This window comes from Sciurus vulgaris, assembly GCF_902686455.1.
Source record: "Sciurus vulgaris genome assembly, chromosome: X".
In the NCBI taxonomy this organism is placed as follows: domain Eukaryota; kingdom Metazoa; phylum Chordata; class Mammalia; order Rodentia; family Sciuridae; genus Sciurus; species Sciurus vulgaris.
In genome coordinates, this window is record NC_136471.1 from 17,547,190 (window position 1) to 17,567,867 (window position 20,678).

Here is a 20,678-nt window from a genome sequence, read left to right on the forward strand (position 1 = left end):
TTTAAGCTAAGTTCTGAGTAATCTGTTATACAATAGATAACTGATATACCTCCCTATTTCACTCTCAGCAGATGATCTCACCTCCTACTTCACAGATAAAAATAGAAGCCATCGGCTAAGAGCCCCATCTTACAGGTGTACCTTCCTCTCCACATGCCCTATCCTCTCCTGTAATAAAGGTACATACAGCTGTTCTTCCAAGTGAAGGTCAATTCCTCCTCACAGGCTTGGGATTCCAACTCTCCCTTACCTTCTCATGAGCTTATACTTTTGTTGACTCTCTTTTATATTCTCAGCTTCTTCCCTTTGTTTTTAAAGACTCAGTGTGCTCATATGGAAGACAGAGAAAAAGAAGGGAAAGAAAGGGGCCTCGTTTAAGCTTTCCTCCTCTTTCACCTATTGCTCTGTGGCATGGGCTGCTAATTGTTCCTTAGTATTCATGTTCTCGTCCTCCTCTTTAGTAGCAGAAGACAAACCTTTGGGGGCTGGCAGAATGGTATAAGACGGCTCTGTCATTTCAATCTGTCAATGTTATTTGTGCAATAAACAAATAAAAATAACAGAATAAAATCAATAGAATGGAATAGAAAAGTTGAAATCCTTACTTGTTTTACTCAGGAAAACTTTACATATTTAAATGTATTCTTATCAGCCGTATGTCCAAAAACCAATTGAAAATCTCAATTAAAATAATTTTCAAAACAGAACATATGATAAAGGATACAAATGCTCCTACTACAAATGTTGGGTTAAAGACATGGTTCTGGAAGGTGAACAGTGTCAGTCCCATATAGGAGAAGATGAAATTCTCTGCCAAGAAATTGAGAAGCTCAAACAACTGAAACGAAATTTTAAAAGGTTAGTCCAGTAAATAAATTAAGTCATACAATTTTAAAACTTGAGTATTACTAAGATAATGAAACAGATACTTTATATATGTAAACTTCATGCATAAACCCAAAATATATGACTCAGGGGGAACAAATATAGAGATGACATTTCCAGTCCCATAGAAAGTGGGACTTGTTGCCTCCTCACTTCCCTCAAATCCCCATCTTCAGTCTTCTCTACTTTCTGACCCTGTCAAATTTTCCTTTGGAATGTTTCTTGTGTCCTCCACTGCCCTAGTTTACCTTTCATCACTTCCTACCCATAATGCTGCAAGAGGACCCTAACTAGTATCCCTGACACCCCCATTTCCTGCCCCACAGTGAATCTCTAAAAATAGTTTCTCTACAATCTCTACAATCTATAAAGATCCAATTCAATTTCTCCTTCTTTTCTTTTTTGGTACTGGGGATTGAACCCAGGGGTGCTTAACCACTGAGCCACATCCCTGCCCTCTCCCCCCTGCTTTTTTGTTTGTTTGTTTGTTTAGAAACAGAGACTTGCTGAGTTGCTTAGGGACTTGCTAAGTTGCTAAGGCTGGCTTTGAACTTGTGATTCTCCTGCCTCAGCCTCACCAGCCTCTGGGATTACAGGCTTGTGCCACTGCTCCTGGCTAATTCAACTTCTTTTCATCCTGGCATTGAGTGCTGCAGGATCACGATGGTTTCACTGACTTGCTGCTGACTTTACTTTTTAACGGGTCTTATCCCTCAGGGAGGTAGCCTCCTAGAGACAGGGCTTATGCACTACAGTCCTGCACTTGGTGCCTTCCCTTGCTTCCTGTCTACTCCACCCCATTCATGTCATTGCCTCCCTAAAAATCACTAACAGTAGGTGTACAAGATTTGCTGAATGAAGTGAAGGTCCTCCATAGGCTGGTGTCCCTCTGGCCATTATAGTTATCTATCCCTGCTCTTCCTCATGAGCCCTCTGGACAATAACATTAAGAACATAGGCTCAGGAGTCATAATGCTTAGTGCTCTACCACTGGGCAACATCCCCGGTCTTTTTTACTTTTCATTTTAAGAGGGGCCTTGCTAAGTTGCTGAAGCTGGCCTCGAACTTGAAATTCTGCTGTAGTCTCCCAGGTTGCTGGGATTACAAGTGTATATCACTGCTCCTGGCAGTTCATCTTCTTAAAGCAGAGTTGGCTTATTATAAAAAATGACAATAAACATTAAAATAAGTTATGTTTAAATTTAACCGATTTAATATGCTATTATTCCTACTTGTTTAATAATAATAGCTATACTTTATCTAGTATTTAGTATGTGCCTGATACTAAATAAAGGATTTCATGTACATTATCTTGCTTTTATCTCAAAAATACTCCAAAATTTAAGAAAGAAGAAAAAAACAACTCTGTGAGATAAGACTACTAGTATCTCCATTTTATTTTATTTTGTTTAGTTTTGTTTGTGGTGCTGGGATCAAACCTGGAGCCTCAGGCATGCCAGACAAGTGTTCTACCACTGGAGCTACAAACCTAGTCCTTGAGTTTTTTTATTTTGTTTTTTAGATGGGTCTAACTATGTGGCCCAGGCTGGTCTGAACTCCAGGACTCAAACAATGTTCCCACCTCAGCCTCTCAAGTAGCTGGGATAACTGGCAAGGACCACTCTGCCTGGCATTATTTTATTTTAAAGAACGGATGCACGGAGAAGTTCTGTAACTTGCTCCTGATTACACAGCCAGTTAAGAAGTAGAACACAATACAGTGACTGCAGAGTCGCAGCTTTAATCTGCAACATAGGGGTTGGCAAACTTTTCCAAAGAGTAAATATTTGAGGGTTTACAGGTTACAAGGTCTCTGTCACAACTGCTTAACTCAGCCTGTGTAGCACAAAAGCAGCCCTAAGCTATACACTTTTTTAAAAAAGAGTATGTGTGGCTGTGTGCCAATAAAACTCTAAATGGACATTGAAATGTGATTTCCATATAACTTTCATGGGTCACAGAATCTTCGTGTGATATTTTCTTGATCATTTAAAAATGTAAAACCCATTATTAGCTAACAGACTGGCAAGGGCCGGATTTGACCTGAAGGCTAGAGGTGGTGAGCCACTGCTCTACACTTTACTGCCTCCTTTTTAATTTATGCCTTTGTTTCCCTTAGGCCTTTCCAAATCCTTCTCATTCTTGTAGGTATGCCATTTCCTTTATGATAGGCATCCAGATCCTGAAGCCTCAAACCATTTCCCCCCATTTCCCTCATGGCCTATAATGCCACAGATCCTGAAGCACATAATCTAGGATTCCTATCAGTTGTACATAAGCTTCTCGTTAGTAACAAGAATGGAAACTCTTATTCTGTGAACACTATCAAGTTGGTTTTCTTCTTTACACTTAGTGCACTGAATTAATTTGTAAAAAGATGTATAACCCCAGTGTATCTGATTGGGGGAGGAAACTACTTGCTTTTGAAGGGCTGGGGAAGATATAGGTCATAAATTAAACCTGGGACTCCAGGGCAAACAGAAAAAAAAAAAAAAACTGTTGCTCCTGCTCTAGTGTCAGTCCTTTCCTGGCTCATCTCAAAACCATCTGGCAAAACTGAAAGCTCCTAATTCTTACTATAATAATCAACAGTATGCACACGTTTCTATTCCAGACAGTACATTTTGTTTATCTATTTATCCATATACCACCTAAGACTGGAAAATTATATGCCTATTTTCTTCATAATTTCTTTCAGGTATCCTGCACAAGTGATCATTCAGTACCCAATAATTTACTGGAACAGTTCCCTGGGGTTCCTGGAAACAGAGGTTTTGCAGGGCCTGAGTGAAGACTGAAGGAAGTTAGCATTCTATGGCGCAGCAGATCTAGTTAGATTAGAAATTAATCTTATCTGTATCACACAGCAGCAGTTATAACCAAGCCAGAGTGAGTTTCTAAAACATTATTCTTAAAAGAGGATGCATTAGGCTAAGAGAAGAAGCTAAATAACGTTACTGGAAACACAATAATAGGCCCTGGCTATTCTGCTGACCTATCTCCACCCTAAATAAGCCATCACTCTTTAGCTTGCCAGTCTCATCTATTTCTAAAGTCAAAGAAAGAGAAGACAATACCTTGAAAAAATTAAAGACTATTTTTAAGAAAATTTGTATTTTGCTAAAAGGAGGAAAATTTACTCACAAACTATAAAGTTTCTCTTACCTGTTTTGTTCTATGCTGAGACTCCGTGGACAAATTATTGTATGTGTAATGGGCTTGTGTGATGCCACAAAACAATACTGCAACAACACCTATGAAGACAACAAATTCCGAGTTCACATGAAAGGATGGCTCCCAACTTTTACACTGAGGCTTTTGTTTTACATAAGTCAATTATATGCATAGTGCTGACATTTTCATTTACTTTGACTTACTTTGCTGAGGGAACAACTTCCTTTGAAAATTTTGTTTACATTCCAAAATGACAGCTTAAATCCCAATAAGTATATTCAAACATGAAAAAGATGATCCACTTGCAGAAGTGGCTAAGTCACTCCTTGTAAGAGCTTACAATGAAAAGGAGAAAGTAACCCACCTGTGAAGCCCCATGCTTCAGCCAATAGAAAGGTGCTCCAGGACATCAAGAAGAACAAGCCTGTCTCCAGCAACTGAAACTCCCGTAATTTGGTGAATTTTGTCACGTGAGACAGTTAAGCCTGATAACGAGATCTTGGAATACAAATGTGTAACTAGAAAAATAAGCATCGAAGCATGGGAACCATGAAAGCTAGAGAAGGGTTCTCTAACCCTTCTAACACAAAAGGCACAGAATAAGGAGGCACCAAGGTGAAGGAACTTAGAATGAGCATCTTACTGAGGAGTCCCTTCAGAGGAAGTGTCATAGCTTAGCCACTCTTCTTGCTTAATGGGTATCACATACCTTGCCAGAAATAACATGGTAGAGGACAAGTAGACCAGAGCAACAGACTGCATGTACAACATACCAACTTTGTTGCTGTGATCCAAAGCAAGACAGAGTCCAGAATTCTATCAATTTACATTTATAAAAACATAATTCCATGAGATTTCACAATTATTTGACCCCCTAACACATCTATGATGTAGAGAATTCATTCCACAATGAAGAAACTGAGGCACTTAACTCACTTTATACTAGTCTAAAAAGTATTTGCTGCTTGAGTGTGGAAGGATCTATGCCAAGTTGTGACAAATGTTGAGTTAGAATCTAGAGTCACTTTGGCAACTCTGTACCATAACAAAATGAACAATATATACTTCTTCTCTCAAGGAATCTATTACAGGGAAGAGATAGTATCTGTTTTGTCTCCTTCTTTGGAATTATTTTACTGTCCTTCGTGCCTCAATTCACCCATAAAAAACAGCAGAGAAGTTTCTTCCACAATGTATACCAAACTAAGAGTTTCTCAAAAAAGAATTTTTCATTTTTTAATATAAAAGTATCTTAGAATATTTACAGCTGGAAACTCCTTAGCATCAAGCTCTACTGGACTTTTCTCCTGTCCCCACCTTCCACTTTCCTACACTGGACCCAAAGAGGCAGTGACAAAGTTTATATCATGTTTGCATCTGTCACAACATCACAACCTCCAGGCAGGCAGGGGCCACATTCACCTTGTTTATCTTTAATACCCACAGCACAGTATAGGGCATGAAGGAAAACAATCAGGAAATATCTTTTGAATGAATATACGAATGAACTGCCCAGCATTTCTCATAGCTAAACTAGTGGCAGTATCAGGACTACAACCCAAGTCCTTTGGTCTCCCAGTCCAGGGCTCGAGAGCACAAAGTTTAAAATTGGGGGATCTGGGATGAAATCCTGTATGACCTCACCAAGGTACCATATTTTGTTCATGTAACATCAGGTTGTACATCTCTTGTCTGGCCTAGTAAATGAAGAGCAAAAGACTGCCAGGCCGACTGTCAGCATAGAATGCCCAGAAGCTCTTTGGAGTACATCTACCTTTATGTCGATTTAATACACAATTTTAAAATTTACCATCATAGGGGTTCTGTGTCTAATTAGATTATTGTATGAAAGTTTTAGGGTACTGAGCCCGATGCAAAGCAATGAAATTCTTTAATTTACTTATTGGCAAAGATTATTGCTTCAGATTTTCAGACCAAACACTTGGTTATAAGGTTAATAATTATAACACAATTCCAATCGTGGAACTAGGAGAAATCATGGATTACAGTGTTCAACTACCTTGTGAGGTTAACAAGAAAAGATGAACAATGATAAAAGGATATTAAAGCTGTCACCACTCCAGTAGCAGCACCCATGGCAAAAGATCCACTGAAGATCCCAAGGAAGATCCAAATAGACTTGAACATTGCTGTGACATCAAAGGTGTGACTATTATCTCCAGCTGGCTGGTATGCCACTATTGAACTACAAAAAAGAGAATGCTCTTACTTCTAGAAGCAACTTTGACTTTAAAACATTACTTAGTACAGAAATTGAAAGATGAAATAAGAAAGAAGAAAAAAAACCCCAAACCTTTGGATTTGAATTGTCAAAATAGGGGCAAAAGGTTACCAAAAAATCCTGCAGTGTATTCAGCTAGCAAGAAAACTCAGCTTTTCTTTAAAAGACAATTTTGAGAGGTAGAACATTGTAAAGACCTCTACATAAAAGTTGTCCCAAGACTGTTCATCCATCCTCAATACTGTGCAGCACTAAATTTTTGTGATTCTGTTGAAGAACTACTATTACTAAGTGCCCAAAAGCTCCAACACACTAATGGGAACAAACTGATGAAAAAATCCCACTTGTTTCCAGCAGAGGCATACGAATTTTATTCAATACTTAACCCAGTCACACTTTGTTTTTCCTATGGGAAAAAAAAAAAAAGGTGACTGAAGAGCCCTTTTAACTTTTAGAAAACCAGAATGGGCCAAATGCCTAATATCTATTCACTCACTAAAATGGACTTTTTTAGAAAAAGGGCTTGAAAGGCCTTCCAAGAAATTAGAATCCATTCAACAGTACTTTGAGCATACTCAGCTGGACCCTCCACCCTAAACTTCTGAAAGAAAGTCACTCTGTACCAAGCCAAGACAGGCAATTACAGGGGACACTCTTCATCTTGAACTCACAGTCCAAACCTGGTCTCAAAAAGCTTCTTTTATAACAGTCACTGTAAGAAATAGAAATAGCTGAGAAAATTGCTCTTGCCAGCAAGTCTCTGCCAACAGTGCTTCCCGGTTCTCATCTCAGTTAATTGAGGTACCGGCATTATAAAGTCTAGACTCAAAAGCATCATACAAGTCATGTCAAAGAAAAGAAGGAAAAGCACATTTCTAAGAATACAATGAATTCACCCTGTGGTTAGTGCAATATTTTTTTTCTGGCTAAAAAATGTGTTTATGATACCATGTAAAACAAGTTCTTTTAATACATCCAGGTTAAATTTAAAAATATCCAAGACCAAACTAAAACTATAATTTTTTATCTATTTCATTGAAGTATAGGACTAATATTAATTTCTGACAATGGCTTCTACAAATTTCTGAGACTGTCTTTTTTTTAATTAAAAATCATAAATTTACATAGGGCAATATTGTTTGATTCATTCTGTTATATTTTCCCTTCTCCCCCACCCCTCCCACCCCTCTTTTCCCTCTATACAGTCCTTCCTTCCTTCATTCTTACCACCCTCCTTCTCCCTAACCCTAAACCTAACCCTAACCCTAACGCTAACCCCTCCTACCCCCCATTATATGTCCTCATCTGCTTATCAGCGAGATCATTCATCCTTTAGTTTTTTGAGATTGGCTTATCTCACTTAGCATGATATTCTCCAATTTCATCCATTTGCCTGCAAATGCCATCAGAGACTGTCTTAACTGAAAAATATAAATATCTGTGTTTAAATATTCATTTTGGGAACAGAAGATTTGATATTGTTTTGATAAATATGAATATTTATATTAATATAAATATTATTAATATAATGCTATATTACCTACACATAAAGGGTCCTATCATAAATGAAATCCAACCACATTATAACATTAAAATATATTAGCTGGCTGGAGAAAAGAAAGGATATTGCAGATATTGCAATAATAACCTTCTTTCTTCCTGGCAATATTTTCCAACATGTTGGCTAGAAAAAAAATATCTATGCCATGCCTCATGAGGTTGCTTTGCCTGAATTAGTTCAAGTAAATTCAACATTCACACTAATCATCATTTTATTCTTTAATCAATAAAATATACAAGGATGCATAGAGAACATGACAGGCTGAGAGGTTTCTTCTGTTTTAGGCAAATGCTGGCCTCTGGATTGAAATCTTCATCTTTTCTACATCAGCCAACATTTTGAGGCATCAACATTTTTGTGAATACTTTATTTATAATTCTGAAAGTCATACAATGTACAGTTTTGAAGGGAAATCACCCTATCATTCTACTTCCCTGATGGATCCATCTTATTTTCCTTATTTGTTTCCCCTCTTTTTGTCATATGCATACTAGTTCATATTTAATTATAATCATAATAATTATGATTAATAATTATAATTATGTGAACATAGTTTTGAATTCTGGTCCTTTAATCAATAATAAGCATGATTTTTAAAATTTACTTAACAATATACCCATTGTTAGACATTTAGAAGTTGTTTCCAATATTTTTGTTTCTATAACAACAGCATGAAAGAACATCTTTGTAAATTTTTTTTACATGTTTTGGGCTATTTCCTTGTGTGACATTCCTAGAAATAGAGGATTACCATACTTATGGCTCTTTTTACATGTTGTTCAACTGCTTTCAAAAGGTCTCCATTACAATTTTGGAGAGAAATATAACAATATCTCTCAATTTTTAAAAATATCATACCCATTATCCTAGAATTATACCTTTAAAAGTATCCTATATGGTAGACAGCTTGCCCAGTGATATGGTTTGGATATGAGGTATCCCCACAAAGTTCCTGTTAATGTAAGAATATTCAGAGGTAAAATGATTAGATTATGAGGGCTGTAACATGAAGCATGGCTGGAAGAGGTGGGTCACTAGGGGTGTGCCCTGGAAGGATGCAACTTCCATGTGGTCCCTTCCTTGCTTCCCTCTCAGTTTCCTTGCTGCAATGAAGAGAGCAACTTCCCACTGTAGTGCCATTTCCCCATGTTGTTCTGCTTCACTTTGTGCCCAGAGCAATGGAGTCAGGCATCTACAGACTGAGACCTCTGATACCTTGAGGCTAAATAAGCTTTCCTTCCTCTAAGTTGTTCTTGGAGGGTATTTTGGTCACAGTGATGCAAAACCTGACTAAAATATCCAGTATGTACCAGGCCCTGGGTTAGATCCCCAGTACCACAACCCCCCCAAAAGTATCCTACAAAACAACAATAAAAAGTACCCTACAGAAATACTGTCTCAAGGATTCAGAGATATACACATAAATATGATCACTGCGATGAAAGTCATAGTAATGTGACATCAGAAAACACCAAATACTGGGCTGGGGGTATAGTTCACTGACAGAGTACTTGCCTAGCATGCATGATGTCCAGGGTTCTATCCCTAGCACTACACAAACAAACACCCTAAATGTTAGTCAACAGGGGATTGGTAAGGTAAATTTGTGGTGCATATACACAGTGGGAAAATAGACATGTTAATATAGTTCCATGTCCAAGTGAAATAAGCAGGCTATAGAAAAGTTACATGTAGTTCTATGCTTTTTGTTTAAAAACTAATATGTTTATAAGTATGTTAATATATTAATGAAGAGATGAAAATCCTAACATTGATTATTTTTTAGCAGAAATTTCAGGAATTTTCCACTTTGTAAGTCAAACACTTTGAATTTTTATCACAAATATATATTAAAATATTTATCATAAGTGATAAAAGAGGACACCAATTCAATGTTAACAGCAATGTATGAGTGGTCTAGTTTCACTACATCAGCATTTCTTTTCTTTTCTTTTGGTACCAGAGATTGAACTGAGGGATACTGGACCACTTGGCCACATCCCCAGACTTTTGTATTTTATTTAGAGACAGGGTCTCACTGAATTGCTTAGTGCCTCCCTTTTGCTGAAGCTGCCTTTAAATTTGCAATCCTCCTATCTCAGCCTCCCGAGTCACTGGGATTACATGCATGCGCCAACATGCCCAGCTACACCAGCATTTCTTGACCCTAGCATTAGAGATATTTGGGGCCAGGTAACTATTGTTGGCTGTGGGGAACGCTGTTCCATGCAAGGTCTCTGAGATCCACTAGATGCTAGTAGAAATTCTCTCGTAATGGCACCCAAAATGTGCCTAGACATTATCAAATATCCCTGGAGTGGGGGATGGGACTACCCCCAGTTTAGAACGACTAAATGCACCATTACTAGTAGTAACTACTATCATTAACAATTTTTTCTTACTAATTGAACAGGTAAAAATGGTCACAGATTAACATGTACACCTCTGGTAACTAGTGATATTAAACAATTGGTCATGTTTATTTACTCACTACAGTTCCTTTTTATAAAATACAAACAACTGCCAAAAATATGTTTTAAGGTAGTGTGAAATGAGGTCTCCATGATAAATGGGGTATATTCATTCAGTGAAATACTATGCATCCTATACTGTATCTCTAACTAACTAACTAGACACACACACACACACACACACACACGCACACCCATACTATGTCAGTATATACAGATTTACCTCATACAGCTATGTATGAGAGAACCAGATTAAAAGTACTAACTTTTTTTTAAAAAAAGACTGCTAATCCAATAGATTCAAAAAGCAGAAACAAAAACAACTTTCAATGTAAATTTCAAGAAGGGTTGCCATAACCTGTTAATTGCCAAACAGAACTCCTTTGGAAAGTGGTCCTCCCCGCTTTGATGCAAAACTGCTTATACAGAATATACACAGTATATAATCATCAAACTAAGAAAATGAAACACAAAGTATACTATTCATATCTAACATACTTAAAAACACTTCATACTTTAAAACACACTTCAAAGGGAAATTAAGATAATGACCAAATTATCACTGAGTGCTCCAGCAAGTACGCTCCCATAGGCAGCAACACAACTGTATTCCCTTCAACTTTGAGGCAGGAACCATTTCCTCAACTCCATTAACACACTTAAACAGCTAATGATTCCCATTAATGATACTGTCTAGATACAGTTCTTCTCCACAAGTGTTACCCCAGACAATGTAATGAGTTGACTTATCTCCTATCAATCCAGAATGGTACTAGCTATATATCATACTTAGCAGAATTAGGAGAAGAATCACTAACACCAGGCACAGTTGTACACACCTATAATTCCAGCTACTCACAAGGCTAAGGCAGGAGGATCCCAAGTTCAAGGTGAGACTCAGCAACTTAGAGACTGTTTTGTTTTAAATTAAAAGGGCTGGAGATGTAGGTAAATGGCAGAGTGCTTGCTTGGCATGCATGAGGCCCTGGGTTCAATACCCAGTATCAAAAACAAAAACAAAGGAACCACCCAAATCTTTTTCTGTAATACATCATTTTCTCATAGAACCCTGTTTGAGAATGGTGGCAACAGGATAAGTGTGGCCCTTTCTAAGAAGTGCTATGGAAAGAATTTTTTCTTCTTAACACATTTATTCTTCCCCAATATAGACATGTATATCACCAACCTCAAAACATTTCAAGGAGAGTTTTTTCCCTTCCTTTTACATTAGCTGACTGCTCCTAAATTGCAGGAAACAGGTTACTTTATTAATGAAAACACTAAAGCATAGTGCACATCAGTTTAAGATAAGACCAGAACAAAACAGAGTTTTTGACTGACTCTTAATCCATTAATGAATAAGGAACACTAATTAGTAAGATGATTAAATAGAATAAATGTTTACAACAGAATTGATGCTAAAAGTAACTACCTGTACCTTAGTATCTCACTTGATCTCAAATGTACCTATGTACTGGAAGCTCAATAATCTCTGTAGCTTCATTTTTTTATACCACAAATTACAACAATACTCTCCATTTCTTCTTCCATTCATATACTACTTTTATTTTGTACCTATCATCATCAAAGGTTCAGTGTCAATATTAGTTCAAACCTCTGCATTAAAATTAAATTTATAATAGTTGTAGATAGCTGCAAAGAAATTCTGGCAATAAATATGAAAGAGAGGAAGTAACACATATACTGCATTCACACACATACACAAACACACACAAAAGGAGTTGACCTTTTGTATATTGTCACATACAACATTTAAAGGGTTAGTGTTATAGTTCAGAAAGGGTAATTTCCCACTTTGCAGTAAGGTACAGTGGCAATCAGGCTATGTAAACCACAGTGAGTGACTTATTACTCTTTTATATTTATAAAGTAGAAATTAAGGAAAGATATAAAGAGAGAATGTGAAGGGCTTGTACTTGTCTCTCACAGAAAGTTCTGGTATGAAGTAATGACAACTGTCTACTGTCGACGCCCGCGGCAATTTGTTACCGCCTGCAGCAACAATTGCGCGGGTATTTATCAGAGGTGGACTGGAAACTGAGCTACTTCTACTTTCTCTTTTGGGTCTTTGACCGACCCTTTCTTCCTACTATCGGGTCTTTGACTGACCCTTTCTTACTATCCCTTGCCCTTAAACCACTCTGGCCAGAGACTTCCGCAAGGCTCCTCAGTTTCCCCACCATGCCGATTTCCCTTTCTACTCTTTCTCTTTCCCCGTACGGGCCACCATTTGTCACCACCCGTGGCAACAGTCTCGCGGTAATTTGTTGCCACCCGCAGCAACAATTGCGCAGGTATTATCAGAGGTGGACTGGAAACTGAGCTACTTCTATTATCTTTCTCTTTAGTACGCTGCTTTCTTGCTTGTTCACCTGTTCCCCAGCCTATAGAGGAAGAAAAGCTTTGAGAGGAGAGAGAGAGAGGCTTTGCTTAAGAGAGAGAGACTACACTTTCAGAGATCTATATCTTCTTAGTTCTGCTTCTTCTTCTTAAAGGTGCATCCTGCATCCTTCACTCTGCTATCTAGAGGTGTGGCTTTACTTCTCCATTCTGCAATCTGCAACCTGCGTTTTGCCATCATTCAGAGGTGCTGCTTATCCTTCGCCCAGCGATCTAGAGGTGTGGCTTATCCTTTCTGCTAGCTGCTTATCCGGTTATTCCTGGTGTTTCCTATAGGTGTGTCTTATATACTTAAGGCAGCCAATCAGCTTAGGATCAGCACAATTGAGGCACGCCCCTCGGTACCAATCAAGAAAGAATGAGGAATATCTGTTGACCACTAGCGCAGAGGAGACATTAACTAATCAGGCAAAAGTAGATCACGCAGTGTTAACACTAGTTATGCGCCACCTCTTAGCTCAACGCCAGCCACCATCTTAAGGTTACCCAAACATGTCTTCTGCAGTCTACATGGTTAGATATTTGCTTAGTAAGAATAGGTAGGCAGAACTGAGTTCCTTAGCAGTTCACACCCATTCTTCCACCTGAAAACACCCTGTAAACACATGTATAGTAATTTCTATTTTTAGATAAAAATATTATTCATTCAATAACTGTCTTCAATAAAAGGCATATTACTTAATACTTCTAAAGATAAAAGGTTTCTGGCCAAGTGCAGTGGCACATGCCTGTAAATCCCAGCAACTGGGGAGGCTGAGGCAGGAGATGTAGTTCAGAGGTAGAGTACTCTGGGTTCCAAACTCAGTATAAAAAAAGATGAAAGCTTCTGAAATGCTCATGTTAATAACAGAAATACAAATTAAACTACAATGAGATATTATTCAACTCTCAAGCTGCCAGAAATATAAAAGTTTGACAAATATTCTATTGATAAAGCTGTGAGGAAACATAGTCCCATAATTTAGTAGCTAAAATGTAAAGTGGTGCAATCCCTTTAACCATTTAGCAATGTTTAACAAAATTACAAATGTATTTATGTATTTACTCTTTAAACCAACCACCAATCTCACTTCTCAGAATTTATCCTACCATGTACCTGTGCATGTACAAAATGAAGAAAGTTCAAGGTTAATCACTGAAGCATCATGTGGGACAGCAAAAGAATGAAAACCCTTCCAGGGTCCAACAATAACACTGAACAAATAAACTATAGCACAGGTCACACACATAATACTACATAGCTGCAAAGAATGAGGAAAGTCTCTCTTTTGATGTGGAAACATCACCATAATACACTTATGTACTCACACATACACTGTAGGCTACTTTCAAAATAAGAAATGAGGGCCTGGGGATGTAGCTCAGTGGTAGGGCACTTGCATAGCATGTACGAGGCCCTGGGTTTGATCCCTAGCACTACAAAAACTAAAAAAAATAAAAATAAAAAGAAGCAAATAAGAATATTCATATTTGATGGCAATTACAAAGAATACAAGCAATAATAAATGTTGGTGAGGATATGGGAGAAAAGGTACACTCATATGTTGGTGGTGGGACTGCAAATTGGTGCAACCACTATGAAAAGAAGTATGGAGATTCCTCAGAAAACTTGGATGAAACAACCATTTGACCCAGTTATCCCACCCCTTGGTTTATAACCAAAGGACTTAAAATCAGCATACTACAGTGATGCATCTACATCCATGTTTACAGCAGCTCAATACACAATAGCTAAGCTATGGAACCAAACTAGGTGTCCTCCAACAGATGAATGAATAAAGAAAATGTGGTATGTATGTATGTATGTATACACATAAATGCGTATGTGCACAATGGAATATTACTCAGCCTTAAAGAAGAATGAAATTATAGCATTTGCCAGTAAATGGATGGAACTGAAGAATATCATGTTAAGTGAAACAAGCCAATTCCAAAGAACCAAAGGCCAAATGTTTTCTCTGATATGCAGATGCTAATTCACAATAAGAGGGGTGGCTAGGGAAGAATAGAGGTGCTTTGGATTAGACAGAGGGGAGTGAAGGAAGGGGAGGGGGTGTGCAGGTGGGAAGGACAGTGGAATGAATCAGACATTATTACCCTATGTGCATACATGATTACACGACCATTGTAACTCTACATCATGTACAACCAGAAGAATGAGAAGTTATACTCCATGTATGTATGCTATGTCAAAATGCATTCTACGTCAAGTGTAACTACTTAGGACAAAAATATTCATATTTGTGTTTGCCTTTGAACAAAGAAATACTACAAGGCATAATAAACCAACAAAAATGGTTCACTCTAAGGGACTAGAGAGACAGGTGGATGAGGACAAAAGAACATGATTTTTCTGTATAAATTATTTTATATAGTTTTGATTTTTGAACCATGCAGATATATTATCTGTTAAAAATTAAATATAATTAAAAAACAAAGTTCATTTTATAATGTTAAAAGACATTACAAAATTACATAGATGTTCAATCACAATTACATAAAAATATTGTACATAGAAAGAGAAAAAGGATATCCTAGAATAGTTACAATAATTGTTGTTAAGTGGCAGGAGTACAGGCATTTTTTTCTTCCCTGCATTTTCCAAGTTATCTATAAACTATGCATTTCTTCTGTGAGAGGAAAAAAAATCCTTGTTCTTCTCAATGTTTCTATTCATAATTAATTTTATTCAATAAGTGATTTTCATTTCCCAGTACCCTCAAGTGTAACATTTAGAATATAATAAGAAAATAAGAAATAAAAAAGAAACACTTACGAGGACAGCACTATGGCAACAGCATCATTGAGGACACTTTCACCAAAAAGAAGTGCGTAGAGTTCAACATCGACTTGAAGCTCATGAAATATGGCAAGAACAGTCACTAGCAAGTAGAAAGAATCAGAAAAATATTTAAACATCACAAATATAATCCCCTCAAGAACTGATTTGGAGCTATTTAGAAATTCATTTCTTTCTTTTTAGTATTATCTCATCATATCAATGATTCAGTGATTTTGTCATTATTTCTCCCTAATTGCAAGCACAAGGCCCAGAGTTCCAATCCCCAGCTCTGCAAAAAAACAAACAAACAAACAAACAAACAAAAAAAAACCGCTGAAAACAAACTTGGAGGACTGAGTTGTCCAACATTCTTTATGCAACTGTAAATAATCTGGTTTTGTACATTTCTTTTTCACAAAGACTATATTAAGAATTTCTTACAACCAGGTAATTATTAATCTTTAATGAAGAATAGCATGAAAAGCATCTCCTGCTGCAAATATTCTTTTTTCCTTGGAGCCTTAAAACTCACTTTTATTTGACTTGCAAATTGCAAACACACTGGTTTAGCAAAGACAGTAAGAAATGAAAACAACAAGTTCAGGTTTTGGTTGGGGTTAAATTTATGACCAGGATTACAGTTGCCGCATTTAATGGAAAAAGAAACCAACAGTTAGGATATTTCATCCTGAGAAGGAAAAGAACCCAAAACAAACCCTTCTTTTTGGGAAGCAATATATTAGAATTCTTAGAAAATCAGGTAAGGTCGAGAAGTTCCATTATAATTTTAATTGCTGAGTCACATATAGCTTACCCACTAAATAAACCCAAGCAGCCATGAAAGATTAATATGACCAGAGATGGGAGAGCCTTTTTCAAATGCCAACCATAAAAACAGGAAATGTACATTTTAAAAGATATAACTTCTACTGCAAAGAATTGCAACTGAAATATACCAACACCAAAGCTTATGAAGAGAAAGTGAGAAGGGTGGGGCAATTCAGAATTCTGAAAAGAGAAACTATAGCTCATCCTTCTAGAAAGTTAACAATTGCAAAATAATAGAATTGGGGCAAGTGCCTACATAATTCAGAAAAATATGTAACTGTCCAACTTTATGTAAGCAGAAGATTCTTGCTTGAGTTATTCAGGCAGCACTCCTACCAAACTAAACCAAAAGGTGGAAATAATGTAGTGAGTCCAATCAACTTAAGATTTCTTACAGGTTTTGAAAAGTCAAGAAGCTTGCTTCTAGTGAGGGGACACAGAACCTAAAGATACTGGTTCCTTGCAAAAGACACCCTACCTTCATATTGACAATGGAAGCAGCTAAAAACAATACGGGGTCAGCCTTGGTGGTCTTTAAAGAAGCAATCTGATTTCCAGTTTTAAAAATGCTAAACTATACAAGTGTCTAAAATGGCCCTCCAAATAATCTTTTGAAATCATCTCTTAGTAATACAGAACATATTTTCCTCCTTCCGATAATACCCTGTGTTGTCAGAGTTATTAACATAGGAATTCAGAGATAACCTTGGACCCTGCCTTTAATTGTACTAGATGACAATTTAACATGATTAACTTAAGGGTCAAAAGGTAGAACAGAATAAACCTCTGCCAAAGTCTTCACTCATAGTAAAAGAAAACATCTATCCTTACTTCAAAAACTTCTCTCTAGGGCTGGGGTTGTGGCTCAGTGGTGGTGTGCTTGCCTGGCATGTGCAACTCACTGGGTTCAATTCTCAGCACCACATATAAATAAGTAAAATAAAGGTCTATTGACAACTAAAAAATATTTTGTAAAAAAAAAACTTCCCTCTAGGAGCTGACAGGTGTAGCTCCATGGTAGAACATTTGCCTGGCATGTACAAGGCCCTTAATTGGAACCCCAGTATCAAAAAAACCACACACACACACACACACAAAATTCAGTCTATGTTACTACACTAACCTTTTCACTCTGTATTTTTTACAAATTCTTAATATGAATGTGACTGTTAAGCATAGCAGTATTATATTAGGAAAATGAAAACCTCACTTAGTACAATTAAATTATTTATGGAACACAAATTTTTAGAGAGCTGACAGTAAAAGTAAAGGGAAGCAAGCTGTGTTAATACTAAAACAATTTTATAATCACAAGGCCAATTTTATAAAAGTAATTATTTCATGTATACTTAAGACCACCAGTGACCCAAAATCATACCTGTTATCAGCACATCTGCCTAAGAATAATTTTAAAACTTCTTTCTTACCATTTAATGTAAATAGCTGAATTAGACAGATTTTTAGTGAACTAGTTTTTTTAGAAGTTTAAAAGGAAGTGTATAATTATTACCCATTTTTAAAAATCTAAAAACTAGTTCATCTTCTTCTATACCCAATCACTAAAGATAGAGATCAACCTAAATTTCTGAAGAAAGTACCTTACAGCCCTCATCTAGATAGCATCAATTTGTAGGCCAGTAATAGGCAAATGTAATAAAGGAGAAAGAGAACAAATGAGCACTTAAGACAAAAGAAATTATGAATAGTTTTTTTCCTCCGCAATTGGAAAGTATAGTGCTAGGGAAGTATCTAATCATAAATTCTATGCCTAAAAGAAACATCCACAAATGCTTTGACTAGAAAACACTGTACTTGAAGTACTTAAGGTCAATTAATATAAAACGTACCTGGGTCTGTTGCCGATACAATGGCACCAAATAGCAAGCAATCTGTAAAGTAAAAATCTCCAGCAAGTTGTCCAGTTACCTTCATCAGTGTTACACAGCCATACATTATTGATCTGTTCAATAAACATATTCTTACTTTAGAAAAAAAAATCACTGTTAAGAAAGTTAAGACTAAAGTAACAGTAAGAAGATGGATCTATTATAGTACTCTGTGGCTAATTCCAAATTTAAATCATGACATTTAAATATGGTTAATACCCTGTCCTTGAAAATTCAAACAATTTATTACCTGTTTAAACACATCTTAATGCAAAAGTCCTTAGACACATTCAGGAATATAATTCCAATAACCATAAATCGAAAATGAACTATTTTAGAATTATAATTTGAAGGCTTAAAAGTACCACAAGTTTCAAATGCTTACCCAATAACAAAACAAGAAATTGCTGTTCCAAGAAAAGCATATGCCAGAATAGACCCGAGGTTCCGAAAGAAATGTCTCTGACAAAATAAAAAAGTTACACTGTGTTAGAACAGAATATTCCCCAAGTGTTTGAAAAAGAAAAGGTTCTCTATTCTACTGTGCTATGTTAATATTAAACACATTACTCAGTAAAAGAAATTGGTAAAAGAAAGCATTCTCGCATACGCATAAATTTCAGCATCTAAAAAGAATAAAGAGAGAAGGGAGGGGAACCTGGAAACAATGGCCTGTTTCGGAAGTGTCAAATATTATAAAGCTCATGGAAAGTTTAAGGTTATTCAAAGTATAAGAAATGCAGTACTTACTTATGAAAAAAGTACTTACCCTTTTCAGACTATAACCTGCATAAAATATGATAGGAGGAAGTAATATGTTGAAGAATACTTCTGGATCAAAAGTAACCTGTTAAAATACAGAATTATTTTAGATGGATTCCCTTAGAAGACCTCATACTACATATCAAATTATCAAAAAGGAAAAAAAATTAAATGTAAAACTGGTCAATAACAAGAATATTACTATGGTAACAAAATATTTCATATAGGGAATCTAATACTTGCCTGTCTTAGGCACATATAGGATGGTTTGTTGTTTTACTTCTCAACCAAATGACAAGGCCATTGTGTTGGAATAAATACTTAAACCACATGTGAGGAAAGTTTGTTAAAAATTTTATTAAAAATCTTAAAAATAGGAAAAAGCATGAACAGATAATTTTGCTTTAAATAAAAAAAGAGATCCAAAACTGATGATATATAATGTAGGGTATGTCACTATTGTTGGCAAGAGAAAACCAACTTGTTACATAGGTGACATCTCTAAAGTCATACAACATATCATGGTGGTAAAAACTTTCTGGACAACTCCAATTTTTAGTCCTGATAGCCCACTCATTTTAAAACCCATTTGCTTTAATAATGCAGACACCCACTTCTGTCCATAAGGCTGAAGGAGAATTCCATATGAACACAAAGCAGCTACACACATACCTATGCTGAAACTTAAGTTTACTAGGATTTTATTTTTCTGCAGTGCTAACAAACCCAGGATAGCTCTATCTCTGAGTTACATCTCTAGCCCTTTTCAGATTTTTCTTTCTCCCTTGAGACAGGGTTTTGATAAGTTGCTAAAGCTGGCCTTGAACTTGTGATCCTTCTGCCTTAGCCTTCTGAGTTGCTAGGGTTACAGGTGTGCACCTGGCAGTTCACTAGAAACTTTAAGGAACTAGAATATTCCACAGGTGGTGATAACTCTTTTTGCAAAGTAAATTTTAAGTTCATAGAAAATTTTATTTTTACTTATTTGTGGTACCAGGGATCAAACTCAGGAGTGGTCTACCACTGAGCTATATCCCCGGCCTTTTTCTTTCTTTCTTTTTTTTTTTATTTTGAGACAGGGCCTCACTAAATTGCTTAGGGCTTTGCTAAGTTAGGGCCTCACTAACTTGTGATCCTTCTGCCTCAACCTCCCAAGTTGCTGGGATTACGTGTATATCGTCAGGAACACAATCAAGTGGCTATAAAAATCAAGGACAGTGAATGCAGAAGATAGGAGATATGACAAGTGACCAAGCATGGACAAAAACAAACATGCACCAACTGGCACTGAGAAGCTTCATAAAAGAAACTAAGTGGGACAGAAGAGAGCAGCTCCTCAAATGTCTGGGAGCCAGTATGATTGCAACTCAACCTCCTACATAAAGCATTATGTACAGCACTAAACAACTACCAAGGCTCATACCGAGGCCCCTGAAACTGTGCCAGATTATGAATCCAAAAGAGGTTAAATTGTGCTCAGTGTATAACACAACCAAGGCAGGAAAGAATTAAAAGAAATACTAATGGAATATTTTGGAAAATGTCAAATAACCTCAAAGCGCTAAAGTACTCTAAAACTGTAAGGACCATCTGTAAATTGAGAGAAATGCTTATAAATTCTGCTTAACTCAATCCTGGTCACTATTTATTACAACTGTAAACAACA

The 20,678-nt window shown here is 36.6% G+C and overlaps 1 protein-coding gene across 3 annotated transcripts in view; it reads right to left on the reverse strand.

Moving 5' to 3' along the window:
* The window catches only part of SLC9A6 (solute carrier family 9 member A6), a 58,405-nt gene that overhangs the window by 27,882 nt on the left and 9,845 nt on the right, over nucleotides 1-20,678 (reverse strand). For all 3 annotated transcript variants that reach the window (XM_079124599.1, XM_079124598.1, XM_079124600.1), the window contains 8 exons: nucleotides 19,020-19,097; nucleotides 18,636-18,712; nucleotides 18,212-18,324; nucleotides 15,531-15,636; nucleotides 6,124-6,265; nucleotides 4,424-4,529; nucleotides 4,051-4,139; nucleotides 725-838 (listed from right to left, as the gene is read on the reverse strand). In XM_079124599.1, the coding sequence (XP_078980725.1) occupies nucleotides 725-838; nucleotides 4,051-4,139; nucleotides 4,424-4,529; nucleotides 6,124-6,265; nucleotides 15,531-15,636; nucleotides 18,212-18,324; nucleotides 18,636-18,712; nucleotides 19,020-19,097 (825 nt within the window). The remainder of the gene's footprint in view (nucleotides 1-724; nucleotides 839-4,050; nucleotides 4,140-4,423; nucleotides 4,530-6,123; nucleotides 6,266-15,530; nucleotides 15,637-18,211; nucleotides 18,325-18,635; nucleotides 18,713-19,019; nucleotides 19,098-20,678) is intronic.